Source organism: Manis pentadactyla, chromosome 17 (assembly GCF_030020395.1).
Source record: "Manis pentadactyla isolate mManPen7 chromosome 17, mManPen7.hap1, whole genome shotgun sequence".
NCBI lineage: Eukaryota > Metazoa > Chordata > Mammalia > Pholidota > Manidae > Manis > Manis pentadactyla.
Genome location: NC_080035.1, coordinates 12396576 through 12410484, shown reverse-complemented (window position 1 = coordinate 12410484; position 13909 = coordinate 12396576). Strand labels below are relative to the sequence as shown.

The 13909-nt window shown below is 35.9% G+C and overlaps 1 protein-coding gene across 2 annotated transcripts; it reads left to right on the top strand.

Moving 5' to 3' along the window:
* Positions 1-88: 88 nt before the first annotated feature.
* On the top strand, positions 89-10629 carry LACC1 (laccase domain containing 1). Of its 2 annotated transcripts, XM_036889710.2 has the most exons (7): positions 89-222; positions 798-1414; positions 2022-2200; positions 2738-2903; positions 5677-5902; positions 6790-6950; positions 7925-10629. In XM_036889710.2, the coding sequence occupies exons 2-6, from the start codon at positions 853-855 to the stop codon at positions 6947-6949; spliced, it is 1293 nt and encodes a 430-aa protein (XP_036745605.2). In that variant the 5' UTR covers positions 89-222; positions 798-852; the 3' UTR covers position 6950; positions 7925-10629. The 2 variants fall into 2 exon arrangements, with proteins under 2 accessions (XP_036745605.2, XP_057350401.1); XM_057494418.1 differs by lacking the exon at positions 7925-10629 and having other exon boundaries at positions 6790-7430.
* Positions 10630-13909: the final 3280 nt, after the last annotated feature.

Here is a 13909-nt window from a genome sequence, read left to right as displayed (position 1 = left end):
GGCGCGGCGGCGTCGCTCGCCGCTTCCGGGTGGCTCGGGCTCACCCGCCTCGCCTCTCGAAGGGTTTTCGGAACTGGCGAGGAGAGCTGAGCGGGAGCGCTCGGTGGGCAGGTAGGGCGTGGAAGTGAGGGGTGGCGGCAGGAGAAACCGTCCGGCACAAGGGCCCCCGAACGCGGTCACTGAGGAGAACCCGGCCGGCCGGCGCGGAAGGCGGGGCTGGGGGTGAGAACAGCGGCGCGGGGCGCGGTGGGCGGCGGAGTGCTGGGGGGGCAGGTCTGCCCCAAGTCGCTCGTGTGGTGATCGCCACAACCTGGGGTGCTGATAAATCCCGGAGGGAAATGTTGTCAGCCACCTCAGCGTTTATTTTCTTGAAAAAGCGATTTTAGGTGGAGCTCCGTTTAATGTAGTGAATTTAAAGCCCCCGTTTCATATGAGGGGGTGTGACTTACCGTGCCACTCCTGTCAGGATTCAGGGTATGTCACATCAGTAATACCCTGTACCCAAAAAACAGGAATTTGATTAAGTCAAGAAGTACGTTCCTACTTAAAATTTGCCATATGAAAAAACAGAGGAACTGTTGTTCTGCTGAAAATATGTACAAACACTTTAAAAAAAAAATCGAATGAAGAGATGGCTTGGCATTCATCGTCATGGTTCTCGCCTTACAAATAGTGTACAAGCTTTTCTGGGGGCGGTCTAGATCTATTTTGGTTACATTTTTATGTCAATGCAACTTTTTTTTAATTCACAAAATTTCTGATGCAATTTTACATTCTTATGCCAATTTTTCTTACAGGTGATTTTGTGGAGGGCGCAACAGTCTTTAAAGAACTTTGTAGAAGTATTGAAGGATGGCAGAAGCAGTGTTGGTGGATCTCTTCGGCTTGAAATTGAACTCCCAGAAAAACAGTCATCAGTCGTTACTGAAGACATTGTATGCTGTTCGATACTACTGTGCTGCCAAGGCCAAGTTCCTTTGCATAATGTGTTGCAGTAACATCAGCTGCGAAAGGGATGATGAACATAGTAACTGCGAGTTAGACACGAGCACTAGATTATCAACTCTCCTGAGAGAATTTGAGACTGTTAGCAATCCCAGCATGGCTGCCTCATTATATACAATTAAACAGAAAATTGATGAGAAAAACCTGAGTAGCGTTAAGGTCATTGTGCCCAAGCACCGGAAGACATTAATGAGGGCTTTTATTGATCAACTTTTCACTGATGTGTACAATTTTGAGTTTGAAGATTTGCAGGTGACTTTGAGGGGAGGGCTTTGGAAACAGTCCACTGAAGGAAAGACGATTGCAGCTCAAGAACTGGAAGCAATTCAGAATGAAGTAGAAACATACTTGAAAAGCCTGCCAGCACTGAAAGGAGAATTAACTATTATCACATCTCCTTCAATCTCAGGTATATTAAACCCCATGTTGTTGTTACTGTATGCATGAAAAACCTGTCTTTCTTTAGAGGGTGTGTACTTCCTTTTTTCCTTCTTTTGTGACTTATGGGTTTATGTGCTCATTAGCATCAGTTGCAACATGGGAGTGTAATGGATGACCTTGTCCTGTTAGGGGTGTCAAAGCTTAACAAGGGATAGTCCTTTCAGAGCCACCCTAAGTAAATTTGCGTAATGCAAATTCGGCTTTAAGACAACCACACAGCCTTCCTAAAATGGAATTTATGTCCTAAGCATCTCCTGTTTAGAAATTCTCAAAACATTAGTTCATTGGCATCTTCACAGAAGAGTGAAATGGAAAACAATCTTACTTCTTGGTTGAATGATATTTACTGTGAGCTGTGTGCTATCAAGTATAACAATAATTCCAAAGAGAAGGTAAAGAAAACCCAATGCAGTCTATAAAAGAACACATGGAGGTACACGGTGCTGTAGAAATTAGAAACTAGAAAGACAAATTGTAGCTTGAGGTGATCAGGGGAAGTCTTCCTGAGAACTGAGTTCATAATGCTTTATAGTACTTTGCATAGCATGTTTTTAATCACTACTTGTCTTCAACAGATGTTTTCATACATGGATTTACTACAAGAACAGGTGGAATATCTTACATACCAACTCTTAGCTCATTCAATCTCTTCTGTAGTTCCAAACGGAGAGATCCCAAAGTTGTTGTTCAAGAAAATCTGCGTAGGTTGGGGAATGCTGCAGGATTTAATGTGGAGAAATTTTACCGAATAAAGGTAAAATTTTATTTCAGGAGATCTAAAGTACATTCTTGACTCTGCAAATGACTACGTGAGCTTTAGTCAAGCAAATTTCTACATCTGCTATTTTATCTAAATTTTAAGGATAGTGCTTGTGGCTGTTTAACTTAGACCTATACACTGTAGCCTAAAGATCAAGTCTATGACATTTATGTTTCACCTGAGCATCCTCACATCTAAAAGTACAGTTAATTCTAAGAGTATAATACAATTGCCCTTTTTTGTTGTGGAAAGCATTGCAAGTAGACAATTGTGTTTAGTGGGAGATGTTCGTGATTGGCTATATTGAATTTTTAAATGTTAAAGTCTTTCCTTTGAATAAAATATTCAAATAAAGTTAAATAAGTAAGTTTGGAATTTTACTATACATAGAAATGATGTATTCAATGAATGCTAATAATCTTAAACTGGTTATATAATTTGTAGGATATGAGTACTTTTGGAAAAGCTTATGGTATGAGAAATCCTATTTTCAGAACATTTTTATTGCACATCTTTGGTCTTTGGTATTAGACTGATCATGCCAGTGACGTCTGGATTATGGGAAAGAAGGAGCCTGAATCGTATGATGGAATCATCACAAATCAGAGAGGAGTCACAATAGCGGCTCTTGGGGCTGATTGTATACCTATAGTTTTTGCAGACCCTGTCAAAAAAGCATGTGGGGTTGCTCATTCTGGTAAGTATACTTAATTAAGCATTTAGGATTTTGCCACTTTTATATTACAGGAAAAATTATAATTTCTTTCTGGTGGCCATGCCAGACAAACCGTTAATTACTTTACGTGGTAATAAGTGTAAAGAGAGGGATAGCACTAGCATACTCCTTTACAGGAGCACATAAAAGGAGTACCTAAGTCAAATTATATGAATCAGAGTAGAATTCCCAAAGGAAGTGATACCCAGGCTGATCCCTGAGGAATTTGCAGGAGTTGGCGAGGTGCCAGTGTTTCTCAGCAGGGGTGCTATTAATATTTTGAGCAAGGTAATCTTACATTCCAAACAGTTCGCTTGGATTTCAGAATTATTAATGCCAGTAATACCCCCAAGTTGTTATAATAACAAAAGAAATAAAAATAAAAGGAAAGAGTCTCCATGCCTTTTAAAACATTCCCCAAGAAGTGGTATTGCCTCTGGTTGAGAACCCTTCAACTCCAGGCCAGTGAAGAATAGGAAGGGAAGGCATGTTGCAGAAAGGTGTTCATGAAGATGCAGCAGCATGTATAAAGGTATGGAGGGGAGAAAAAGCAAGATATGTTTAAAATTGCATTTAGTTTAATACACTATGGTCTAGTGGCTTTAACTACTCTCTAAAGATAAGAACAAAGAAAAAATTTTAGATACTGTGCCATGTTAAGGTTATGGAATTTTGTTTCCTGTAAGCATTTTAAAATATAGTTCAGATTATTCTGTAGTTGTATTCCATGTGAAATGAGAGATGAGCTTTTAGATTTCCTTCTGCTTGAATTATGACTACTTTGCTTTTTAGACCACAGATAAATAAGAAAGCTGTTTCTCTTTCTTTGATGTAGCTAAAATAATGGAATTAGATGAATCAAAGTCAGATTTATTATTTGACATTGTCAAAAGTTTTTAAAATTTGAGTCTTAGTACTAGGATATAAAAAAAGAAATTGTATTTGTTACTTCTTAGGTTTTGAAATATAAAAACTTTTAAATTTATAATTTTTAAAGTATTAAAGATTAAAGCTGTCAAAATGAAACAATCTTAAAACAAAGTTAGAGGTCTAACACTTCCTGATTCCAAAACTTACTAAAAACAGTATGGTACTGACATAACGACAGACATACAGGCCAATGGAATAGAGGAGAGCTGGGAAATAAACCATTGCATATATGGTCCAGGGATTTTCAACAAGGAGATAAACTATGTAATGGGGAAAGGACAGTCTCTTCACCAAATGGTACCAGAATAGTCACATGCAAAAGAATGATGTTGGACACTTATCTTACATCTTACATGAAAATTAACTCAAAATGGATTAAAGACCTAAATATAAGAGCTAAAACTATAAAACTCAGAAGAAACATAAGTGTGAATCCCTGTGATCTTGAATTAGATGACGGCTTCTTAGATATGACACCAAAAGCACAAACAACAAAAGTAAAATAAATAAATTGGATTTCATCAAAATTTAAAACTTCTGTGCATCAAAGGATATAAAGTGAAAAGGCAATCCATGGAATGAGAGAAAATGTTTGCAGTTCATGTATCTGATAAGGGGTTAATATATAGAATATATAAGAACTCCTACAACTCAACAACAGCAAATAACTTGATTAAAAAATGGGTAAAGAACTCAAATAGACGTTTCTTCAAAGACATTAAGAAATTGACCAACAAGCATGTGAAATGATGCTCAATATCACTAATAATTAGAGAAATGGAAACCAAAATTACAGTGAGGTATCACCTCATGCCCATTAGGATGGCTAATATTAAAAACAAAACAAAACAAATTAACAAGTGTGGATGAGGATGTAGAGAAACTGGAATCCTGAGGCACTATTAATGGTAATGTAATGGTGCAGCTACTATGGCAAACAGGACCGTGGTTCCTCAAAAATTTTTAAATTACCATATTATTCAGCAATTCCACTTCTGGGCACATGTCCAAAAGAATTGAAAGCAGGATCTTAATGTGATATTTGCACACCCATACTCATGGCAGAATTATTCACAATAGCTAAGAAATGGAAGCAATCCAAGTGTCCATAGGTGAATGAATGGATAAGCAAAATGTGGTATATACATGCAGTGGAATATTATTCAGCCTTAAAAAGAAAGGAAATCCTCTCACATGCAGCAACATAAATGAACTTTGAGGACATTAAGCTAGGAGAAATATGCTAGTTGTAAAAAGACAAGTACTGTGTGATTCTACTTACATGAGATATCTAGAGTAGTCAAATTTACAGAAACAGGAAATATAATGGTGGTTGCCAGGGGCTGGAGGAAGGTGGAAAAGGGGAGTTGTTTAATAGATGTAGTTTCAGTTTTACAAGATGAAAAAGTTCTGGAGATGGGTTCCACAACAATACTTAACCCTACTGAAACATACACTTAAAAACAGTTAAAATGATAAATTTTATATCTTTTTCCCATAATTTTTTAAATTGTGAAAAAAAGCACCTAGGAGAGAAGGCTAAGAAGGTGTAATCTCCGTGTAAACTAAAAGATTAGAACATTTGTAAGAAGAGTAGAAGGGAACTCCTGTTAAATGTCTCTTCTGTGTCAGGTACTTAGTATAGACCTCATTTTAAAAACCATTTTAATTAGTTAATTGATTAGTTAGTTTTGTGATTAACTTTCTGTTTCTGAACTTTGAAAAATACCTAATAATGACTGCTCATTTTTAACTTTGATCTAAGTTAAGGTGAAATTTTGTTACGTTTTAAGTTTCCTTACCTCTTTTTCTTCCTAACTACCAGGTTGGAGAGGTACTTTATTAGGTGTTGCTATGGCTACGGTGAATGGTATGATTGCAGAGTATGGCTGTAGTTTGGAAGACATTATTGTTGTACTAGGACCTTCGGTGGGTCCTTGCTGTTTTACTCTTCCAAGGGAATCAGCAAAGGGATTTCAGAATCTGGATCCTGAATGTGTACGTCTCTTTGACTCACCAAATCCCTATGTTGACATCCGTAAAGCCACCAGGTATGCTTGATTTCATTCTGGAACTTCAAGTTTGGTTATTGCTTATTGCTTCTGAGATAAAAATCATATTAGCAATTAGTAACTCCAAGAAAAATGCAGGTGTCAGATATTTATGTAGCTGACATGTACACCTACACAAAAATTCATTTTAAATATGAAATCTATTCTCATTTAAGTTTGGAAAAACAGAAATTTTTCTTGTCTGGTTTCTCTTATTGATTTAAAAGTAAAGAAAGATATATTTGGCATATAGTTTTAAGAGCTCTACTTGAACTTCATATAGAAAAGTCAGCATGTGCTTTACTTCATAGCCATTCCTCAGCTAAAGTCTCCTAAATACAATAAGCAATCAGGAAGCTGAAATTTTAAAAATATTCTTATTCCCTAATTAACTAGAGGAGTATATTTCTTAGCAAAAATATTGAATGATTCTTAAATGTGACTTGTGAGATAAGTATCACTAATTTATAGTGTTTATGGAGAAGCAAATTTCTGTGAAAAATCTGGTCAGTAGGAGGAAAGGAAGCAGGAGGGCCAGATACCTAAAAGTCATGTTCTGTCTGAATCAAATGAATCTTGTCTACAAATACCCTAGTTACTTTAGAAGTGTCTTCTTGAATAAGTACTTGGTTTTGATTATAAAATTCTATACCTAGATCATGTTGCAAGACAATATGGAAGGCTATACAGTTCATATATGAATTTAGGTGATGTGATAAATTTACCATTTCCTGATTAGTCTATGTTCTGTATCTAAATAACAATTTACATTGTTACAAGTATATCTTTCCAGAATTCTTTTTCACCAGTATCTAAAATTTTTTCATATTGCTTTGGCTATTAGTATAATTAACTCTTGCTGACTTTTGATAAATCTTTATCCTAAGGATTCTTCTAGAACGAGGAGGAATTCTTCCACAGAATATTCAGGACCAGAACCAAGATCTCAACCTTTGTACATCCTGCCATCCTGACAAGTTTTTCTCCCATGTCCGAGATGGCCTTAATTTTGGTACACAGATAGGTTTCATATCAATTAGAGAATGAGGTACAGTAGTTTTCTCTCCCTTCTTGCCCTTCCCCTTTCTCCTTTTTCCTCTTTTATCACTTCCCTCCTCTCATTTTTAAACTAATTATACCTAACTTTACTCCTTTATTCCTACAGGAAGAATTTCTACTTTTTATGAAATGATAGTGCTAGAAAAGTTAGTTCTCAGTGCAACACTCTATTATAAAGAACATCTACTCCTTTAATGAAGGATAGTTAATGAAGAATAATCAGGCAAACATGTTGAAAGTATAAAAATAATTTATTCTTTAAAAAATCCTGTATGTATACCATTTATCTTTCCTATGTACATGGCATCAGTATATTTCCTATCATAACATCCTTATACATTTTTATTTTCATGAAGAAATCTTTGTGTAAGGATTCTAAATTGTAGAAAAATAAATCCTCACATACACAAACTCAATTGTTTTTCAACTAGATTTTCAACTGATTATCTATAGCAGGAGTTGGCCAATTTTCTTTAAATAGCCAGACAATAAATATTTTAGGATCTATGGGACATACAGTCTCTGTCTCAACTACTCAACTCTGCCATTGTAGAGCAAAAGACAGGAACAATATAGAAACAAGTGAGTATGGCTGTGTTTCAATAAAACTTTATTTACGAAAAACAGGTGAGGGGGCCAAGTTTGGCCCACAGGCTATCATTTGCTGACACCTGATCTACATCACAGGGCAAGATTTAGTGAAATCTTAAATTAGTGTTTATTAGAGGTAGGTGTTTTAGAGTTATACAAAACTGTTTCGTGACAGTGATTTAGAACTGACCCTTTAGCATATACCTAATTTTCCTTAAGATTACTGGTAACTGAATTAATATAATTTTTAGTCTTAATAATATCTTTAAGTCTTTAATATACAAAAGATTTTAATAGACTTAATGATCCTTACCTTAATAGTCTAATAGCAATAGTAAGGGTCTCATATTTGATTTCTATATATTTTTATAGATACCTGACTGGTTTATTGGATAACTGTTTCCTGCCTCCTCCTAAACTGACTGAAAGAAATTTAGCTGTTTAAGTAAAACCAAAATAATTACAATGGATAATGCATCTTTAGGGCATATTTTCACTGTTATCAAAGCTAAAAGATTTTCATTTGATTTTCCCAATAGCTAACAAAAAATCAGTATGATACAGCTTATATGTCTTATATAGATTAATATTTTTCTTAAAGTTCTATTTGTTGTATAAATCAAGAATAGGTCTGTTCAGTATTTATTGGGTACCCTGTATTTGTCAGGCACTGTATGAAGCATAGATGAAATCAAAATGAATACGACTTTTTCTCTTTGAGTCTAATGCAGTGGAGGTGATGAACACCTCTAACACTTAAATTTCATTTTAATAGCAGTAGAAGACTAATTCTATCAGAAAGGACAGAGAAAGTGTTATAGAGAAAATAACATTTCACACAGGTCTGAAAGATGTACAGGCTTTTGACAAATGAAGTACAACCGTAACAGGTAGAGAGAACGCCATGAACCAGGGCATGAAACTGCAAGTGTGTGACATGCTCTAGAGAGAGAAGGGTGTGGGCAGGAGTCACTGGAAAAACAGGTCGGAGAGAGATCAGGCAGGGTCTCAAACACATGTCAAAGAGTTTGAAGTTTATTTTCCAGGCAAAGAATAGGCATAAAAAGTAAGGGAGTGTTTTTATTTCCTTGGTACCACATTTAACAGGATGGATTTAAATTGTGAGAGACCAAAGCAGAGAGACGAGTTAAGACGCAGTCAAAACACTTTAAAAAAGAAATAATGAAGCCCGAATGAAGGCAGTGGAAAATAAAATGGAAAAGAGAGTGGGTGGATTACAGAGACATTTCAGGGATGGAGTCAGATTCTGTTCATAGATAATGGAGACTAGAGGCGAGGAGTGGAGAAGTCATTGATGACTCCCAAGATGTCTGTGTGGCTGACTACCAAGAGTGCAGCAAGGGGGCAATGGAGAAGGCTAATGAGCTTGACACAAACGGAAGTATTTCCAGATTGAAATGTTCTTTCAGCAGTTAGAAATATAGACCTGGAATCTAGAAAAAGACCACATTGAGAAGCTGGCTCTGCGGAGATGATGCCAGAGTCTGTTGGAGTCGGCTGAGTCATGGAGGCAGAAATAGAGGCTAAAAAAGGTCCAAGGGTGAACCTGCCTGTAACAGCTGCATCTGAAGAATAAGGTGAACCAGTAAAAAAAGATTGACCTTAGAAGGAAGGAAAAATATAGAGGAGAGCTGTTTTGAAGAAAAAAGTCAGCATAGATGTACTGCATTTTGAGAGGTATTCAAAAAAATTTTCAGAGAGAAAATGAGGACTGAGAAGAAAGCAATGGATTAACCATACTGAAGCTGTTCTACTGCAGAGGTGGCAGAGCCCAATTTCAGTGCATTGAGGAGGAGGCTGTTTGGTGTTGACTCTGGCAGTATTTACTGGAGAAAATAAAGTGCTGGGTGCTGTATCTTCAAGGAAGTTTTAAGTATATTTGTAGGCTGAAGAGAGGAGTTAGCGGTTTTTCACTTGGGAAAATGGTATATATGGCATATATTTTTTATAAGAAGTCACATTCTATCTTAAAAATATTTTTCATTTTATACATATATTTCTTACATGAATATGCAGTAGATTAATAGAAGATTACATTTGTTTGGTATTTACAAAGAAATTCCACATATATTACCTCATTTTACCCTTACAGCTACTCTGAAATACATAGGTCGGGTGTTGTCCTTTTGTTCAGATGAGAAGACTGAGCCTCTTTTGAGGCGGAGGTTAAAATCACATAGCTGTGATAAAGTAAAATTTGGACCTGCATCCTCTGACTCCAAATCTCATTTCAGATATTACAGTTAAAGTTATCTAAATTACATTTTTATTTTCAAACTTTTGTTAATACCATCTATTCATACATTCAGTCCAAATTTTGTTGAGGTACTAGGATAGGTTAAAAAAATACAGTTGTAACTCTCACGATGTTTAATATACAGTGAAAGGTGACAGTCAATAAACCGGCAATTCAATACTGTGATAGGTGTTGTAAGGTTGTCACGACCTGATACTTGGTTTGGCTTAATTCATCTAGGCAGCTCATAGCTCATTATAAAATTGAAATAAAATACCTCATTTCTTTCAATTTGGGAAGGGCATTAAACAAAGCATAGGACAGCAATTGCAAACTCATGCAAAATACTTCTGTTTAATGATAACAAAGTTTAGAGAATAATTTCATACACTTAGAAATGTGGATAATTTTTCAGTTCTTCATTGTGCATTTTGTTTGAGGTTTACAAATTTACAGAGTATAAGATGGCCATATTTCACTTTATGTACCAAAGTATTCCTAAACCAAATAAAAGTTTTATTTGATTATCTATAATTTTAGATTACCTGTGCCAAAGCACATAATGAAGTCCCTTGCCATTTTACTGAGTGAAAAGTATTGGTTTAATACTCAGTGACAGAATGACTAGGTTGTTAAATAATCATAATTTTATTGCCTCTACAAACTCTGTCACTCTTAAGCATTTATATATAGATTTCTGGGACTTTTGGGTTATAACTACAAAGATGATTTTAACTAAAGTTTGTCTTTAAGCTCTGCTACTAACTGCACATAGGAAATACTGGTTGTTATTTTATTAAAAAGAAATTTGTAAATCAAATGAGAGTTCGTGGCATTTTTTGGAGGTACTCAAATTATCCAATTGTAATTTTAAATAGTGAGGAATATCATAGTGACTATACTGTACTCCAGTGCTTTACAAAACATGAAAAATTATCTTTCCACCAGGAGGCTGTATTTGTACCAGTAGCTTGGGCTCTCTTTCTTGGTATGAAGTCGAACCAATCTCAGTCTCTGTGTTTACTTGTACAAAAAGAAAAGGAGTCATTTAAAATCAATCAATGTATTTCTCTTTCTTTAGAGGCAATATATTGCATTTCAGTAGATAAAAGCATTTAAGAATTCTCATCCACCTGGATCTCACTTCTATAGAATGTCCATTCACTCCTTTTCTGTAAGTAGATTTTTTGGGGGAGAAAGTCAGAGAAGCTGATTCTATGTCATATGACAAAAATGTAAGTGATACCCATGATTCAGAAGCTGTAAGGTAGGATAATTACATATGAATTACACCAAAGTAGGATTTGTTACTTGTTCCTTGCCACCCAAAATACTTACAACGTCTCCATCCTTCTTTTTATGTGAACTCTCAGAGAATGCCATCAGTCAGTTGAAGTTCAGCGCTTTAAACAGGCACTGCTCAGTTGTCTGTATTTGTGTGTGTGTGCGTGTGTTTGTATACATGGATCTCTGTGTGTCCTAAATAGCGAGGAAGAAATACACATATGTTATGTATGATACAGAATGGAACCCCTCTGCACTAACTAATGTAAATTCACCCAGAACACATTGGATACAGTGGAATCATAGATTTCTCCTTATGAAAATTTTGTAAATTGTGAAGTAAAGATTATTGTATGTGTTTATGGGAACTCTGGTCTAGAGCATTGCATTTCCATTGTAGGCAATGTTTTTAAACTTGTGATTTCAAAGATGAGACAGCCACTGTTAAGTAATGCATCGTTCTGTGCTAGGTCATGGCTTAGGGAAGGAAACAAATCTGCCTGAGCTGCTTTTTCTAAATTAACATATTTAATTAAGACTCACAATGATTGCATGCCAATTGTGTGGGGAAAAACTTCTCATACTCTCCTTGGGTGCACTTTCTCTGTAGGGAAAGAAATGCTTATATCACATTCCCTGTGTCCTGCCAAGTGTCCGGTGTACTATGTCCTTTGTGTATTTAGAGCAGGCTTTTTTGCTATTTTTATTTCTCAAAAGTTTGGGGTGTACAATTAATGTATTTTATTAAACAATTAAAATTTCCTTGGATTCTATAGCTCAAAATACCACGTTCTTTTCTTTTTATTTATTTATTTATTTATTTAGATAATTATTTTTTATTGAAGGGTAGTTGACACACAGTATTACATTAGTTTCAGGTGTACAACAGTGATTCAACATTTATATACATGATAATTCTAGGTACCAGCTATCACCATACCAAGTTGTTACAATATTTTGACTATATTCCTTATGGTATACATTACATCCCGGTTACTTATTTATTTTACAATTGCAAGTGTATATATATACATATATATATATATTTTTTTGTGAGGGCATCTCTCATATTTATTGATCAAATGGTTGTTAATAACAATACAATTCTGTATAGGGGAGTCAATGCTCAATGCACAATCATTAATCCACCCCAAGCCTAATTTTCATCAGTCTCCAATTTTCTGAAGCATAATGAACAAGTTCTTACATGGAGTACAAATTCTTACATAAGGAATAAGTTACATGGTGAACATTACAAGGGCAGTCATCACAGAAGCTTTCGGTTTTGCTCATGCATTATGAACTATAAACAGTTCAAATATGAATATTCATTTGGTTTTTATACTTGATTTATATGTGGATACCACATTTCTCTCTTTATTATTATTATTTTTAATAAAATGCTGAAGTGGTAGGTAGATACGAGATAAAGGTAGAAAACATAGTTTAGTGTTGTAAGAGAGCAAGTATAGATGATCAGGTGTGTGCCTGTAGACTATGTATTAATCCAAGCTAGACACGGGCAATAAAACATCCACGTATGCAGAAGATTTCTCTCAGAACAGGGGGGGGTGAGGTTCTAAGCCTCACCTCTGTTGATCTCCATTTTCTCACCTGATGGCCCCCCTGCGACTGTGCCTGTCTTAGGTTGTTCCTCCCTTGAGGAATCTTACCCGTCTCTGGCTAACCAGTCATCTTCCGGGGCCATACAGGGAAATGTAAAGTTGGTAAGTGAGAGAGAAACCTTATTGTTTGAAATGGTTAGCTTTTTATTTCTTTGCATATTTGTGCCCTGTAGCTTCTATGCCCAGCATTTGTCTTGAGGTATCTTTACCACTTGGAAGAATTATGATACTCGGTAAATTCGATATGAGGCACAAATTCTATTTAAGGGTTGTAATTAGGAAGGAAGAAGAAAAGCTATAGAAGTAGCAGGCGGAAGAAAACATGGGAAGATTGATTATTTCTTTGACATATCTTCTTGTAGTGTAATTTCAGCATGTATAGGTTTTAAGCTACTACTTAAATTGTGCACAAACATTAACATAATAGGAGTATAGTTACATAACCAAAGCATACCTGTAATTACCAGCCATTTCCAGTGAAACCAAGAAAACCAGTTAGGTACCTTAGGCATTTGTGAAAACTTATCTATGATATGGTGGATATTGTCCAACTGAACTTGAACAGTCTGAGAGAAATCAGACAAAACAACCCATTCCTGGGGACTGTTCACATCCCATATGTTCTTTTAACAGTAAATAGTCTGTAGTTGTAAGATTTTGGAGTGCTACAATTTGCACTTCTCCTAATTCTTGATTGAGTTCCCACAGTATAGATCCAGTCAAATTTGTTGTTTTACTGTATGCACAGGCCAGCTTAGATATCTCCTTCTTCATTCCTGTGGCAAGTCCAGGAACTGGTGGGATGGGTGCATCTACACCTGTAGCAGTGCGTGGATCTTTGTTGGGGTTTTTTGATGATCATCTTCTGGCATGAGTCTTCCCGAGAGTGCTGATGTTGGAAGTTCTTTTTTGTGTCGTATCTTAGTTCATTTTTGGGGTAGCCAAATTAGGCTTTGATCCTCTGTATGAACACAAACAGACCCTTTGCCTACACCTTTATATGCCCTTTTTATCATTGTGTAGAACTCATTGGAGGTCACCACACAGGAACTGCTTTTTTTTTTTTATCATTAATCTACAGTTACATGACAAATACTTTGTTTACGAGGCTCACCCCTATACCAGGTCCCCCCTATATACCCCTTTACAGTCACTGTCCATCAGCGTAGCAAAATGTTGTAGAATCACTAC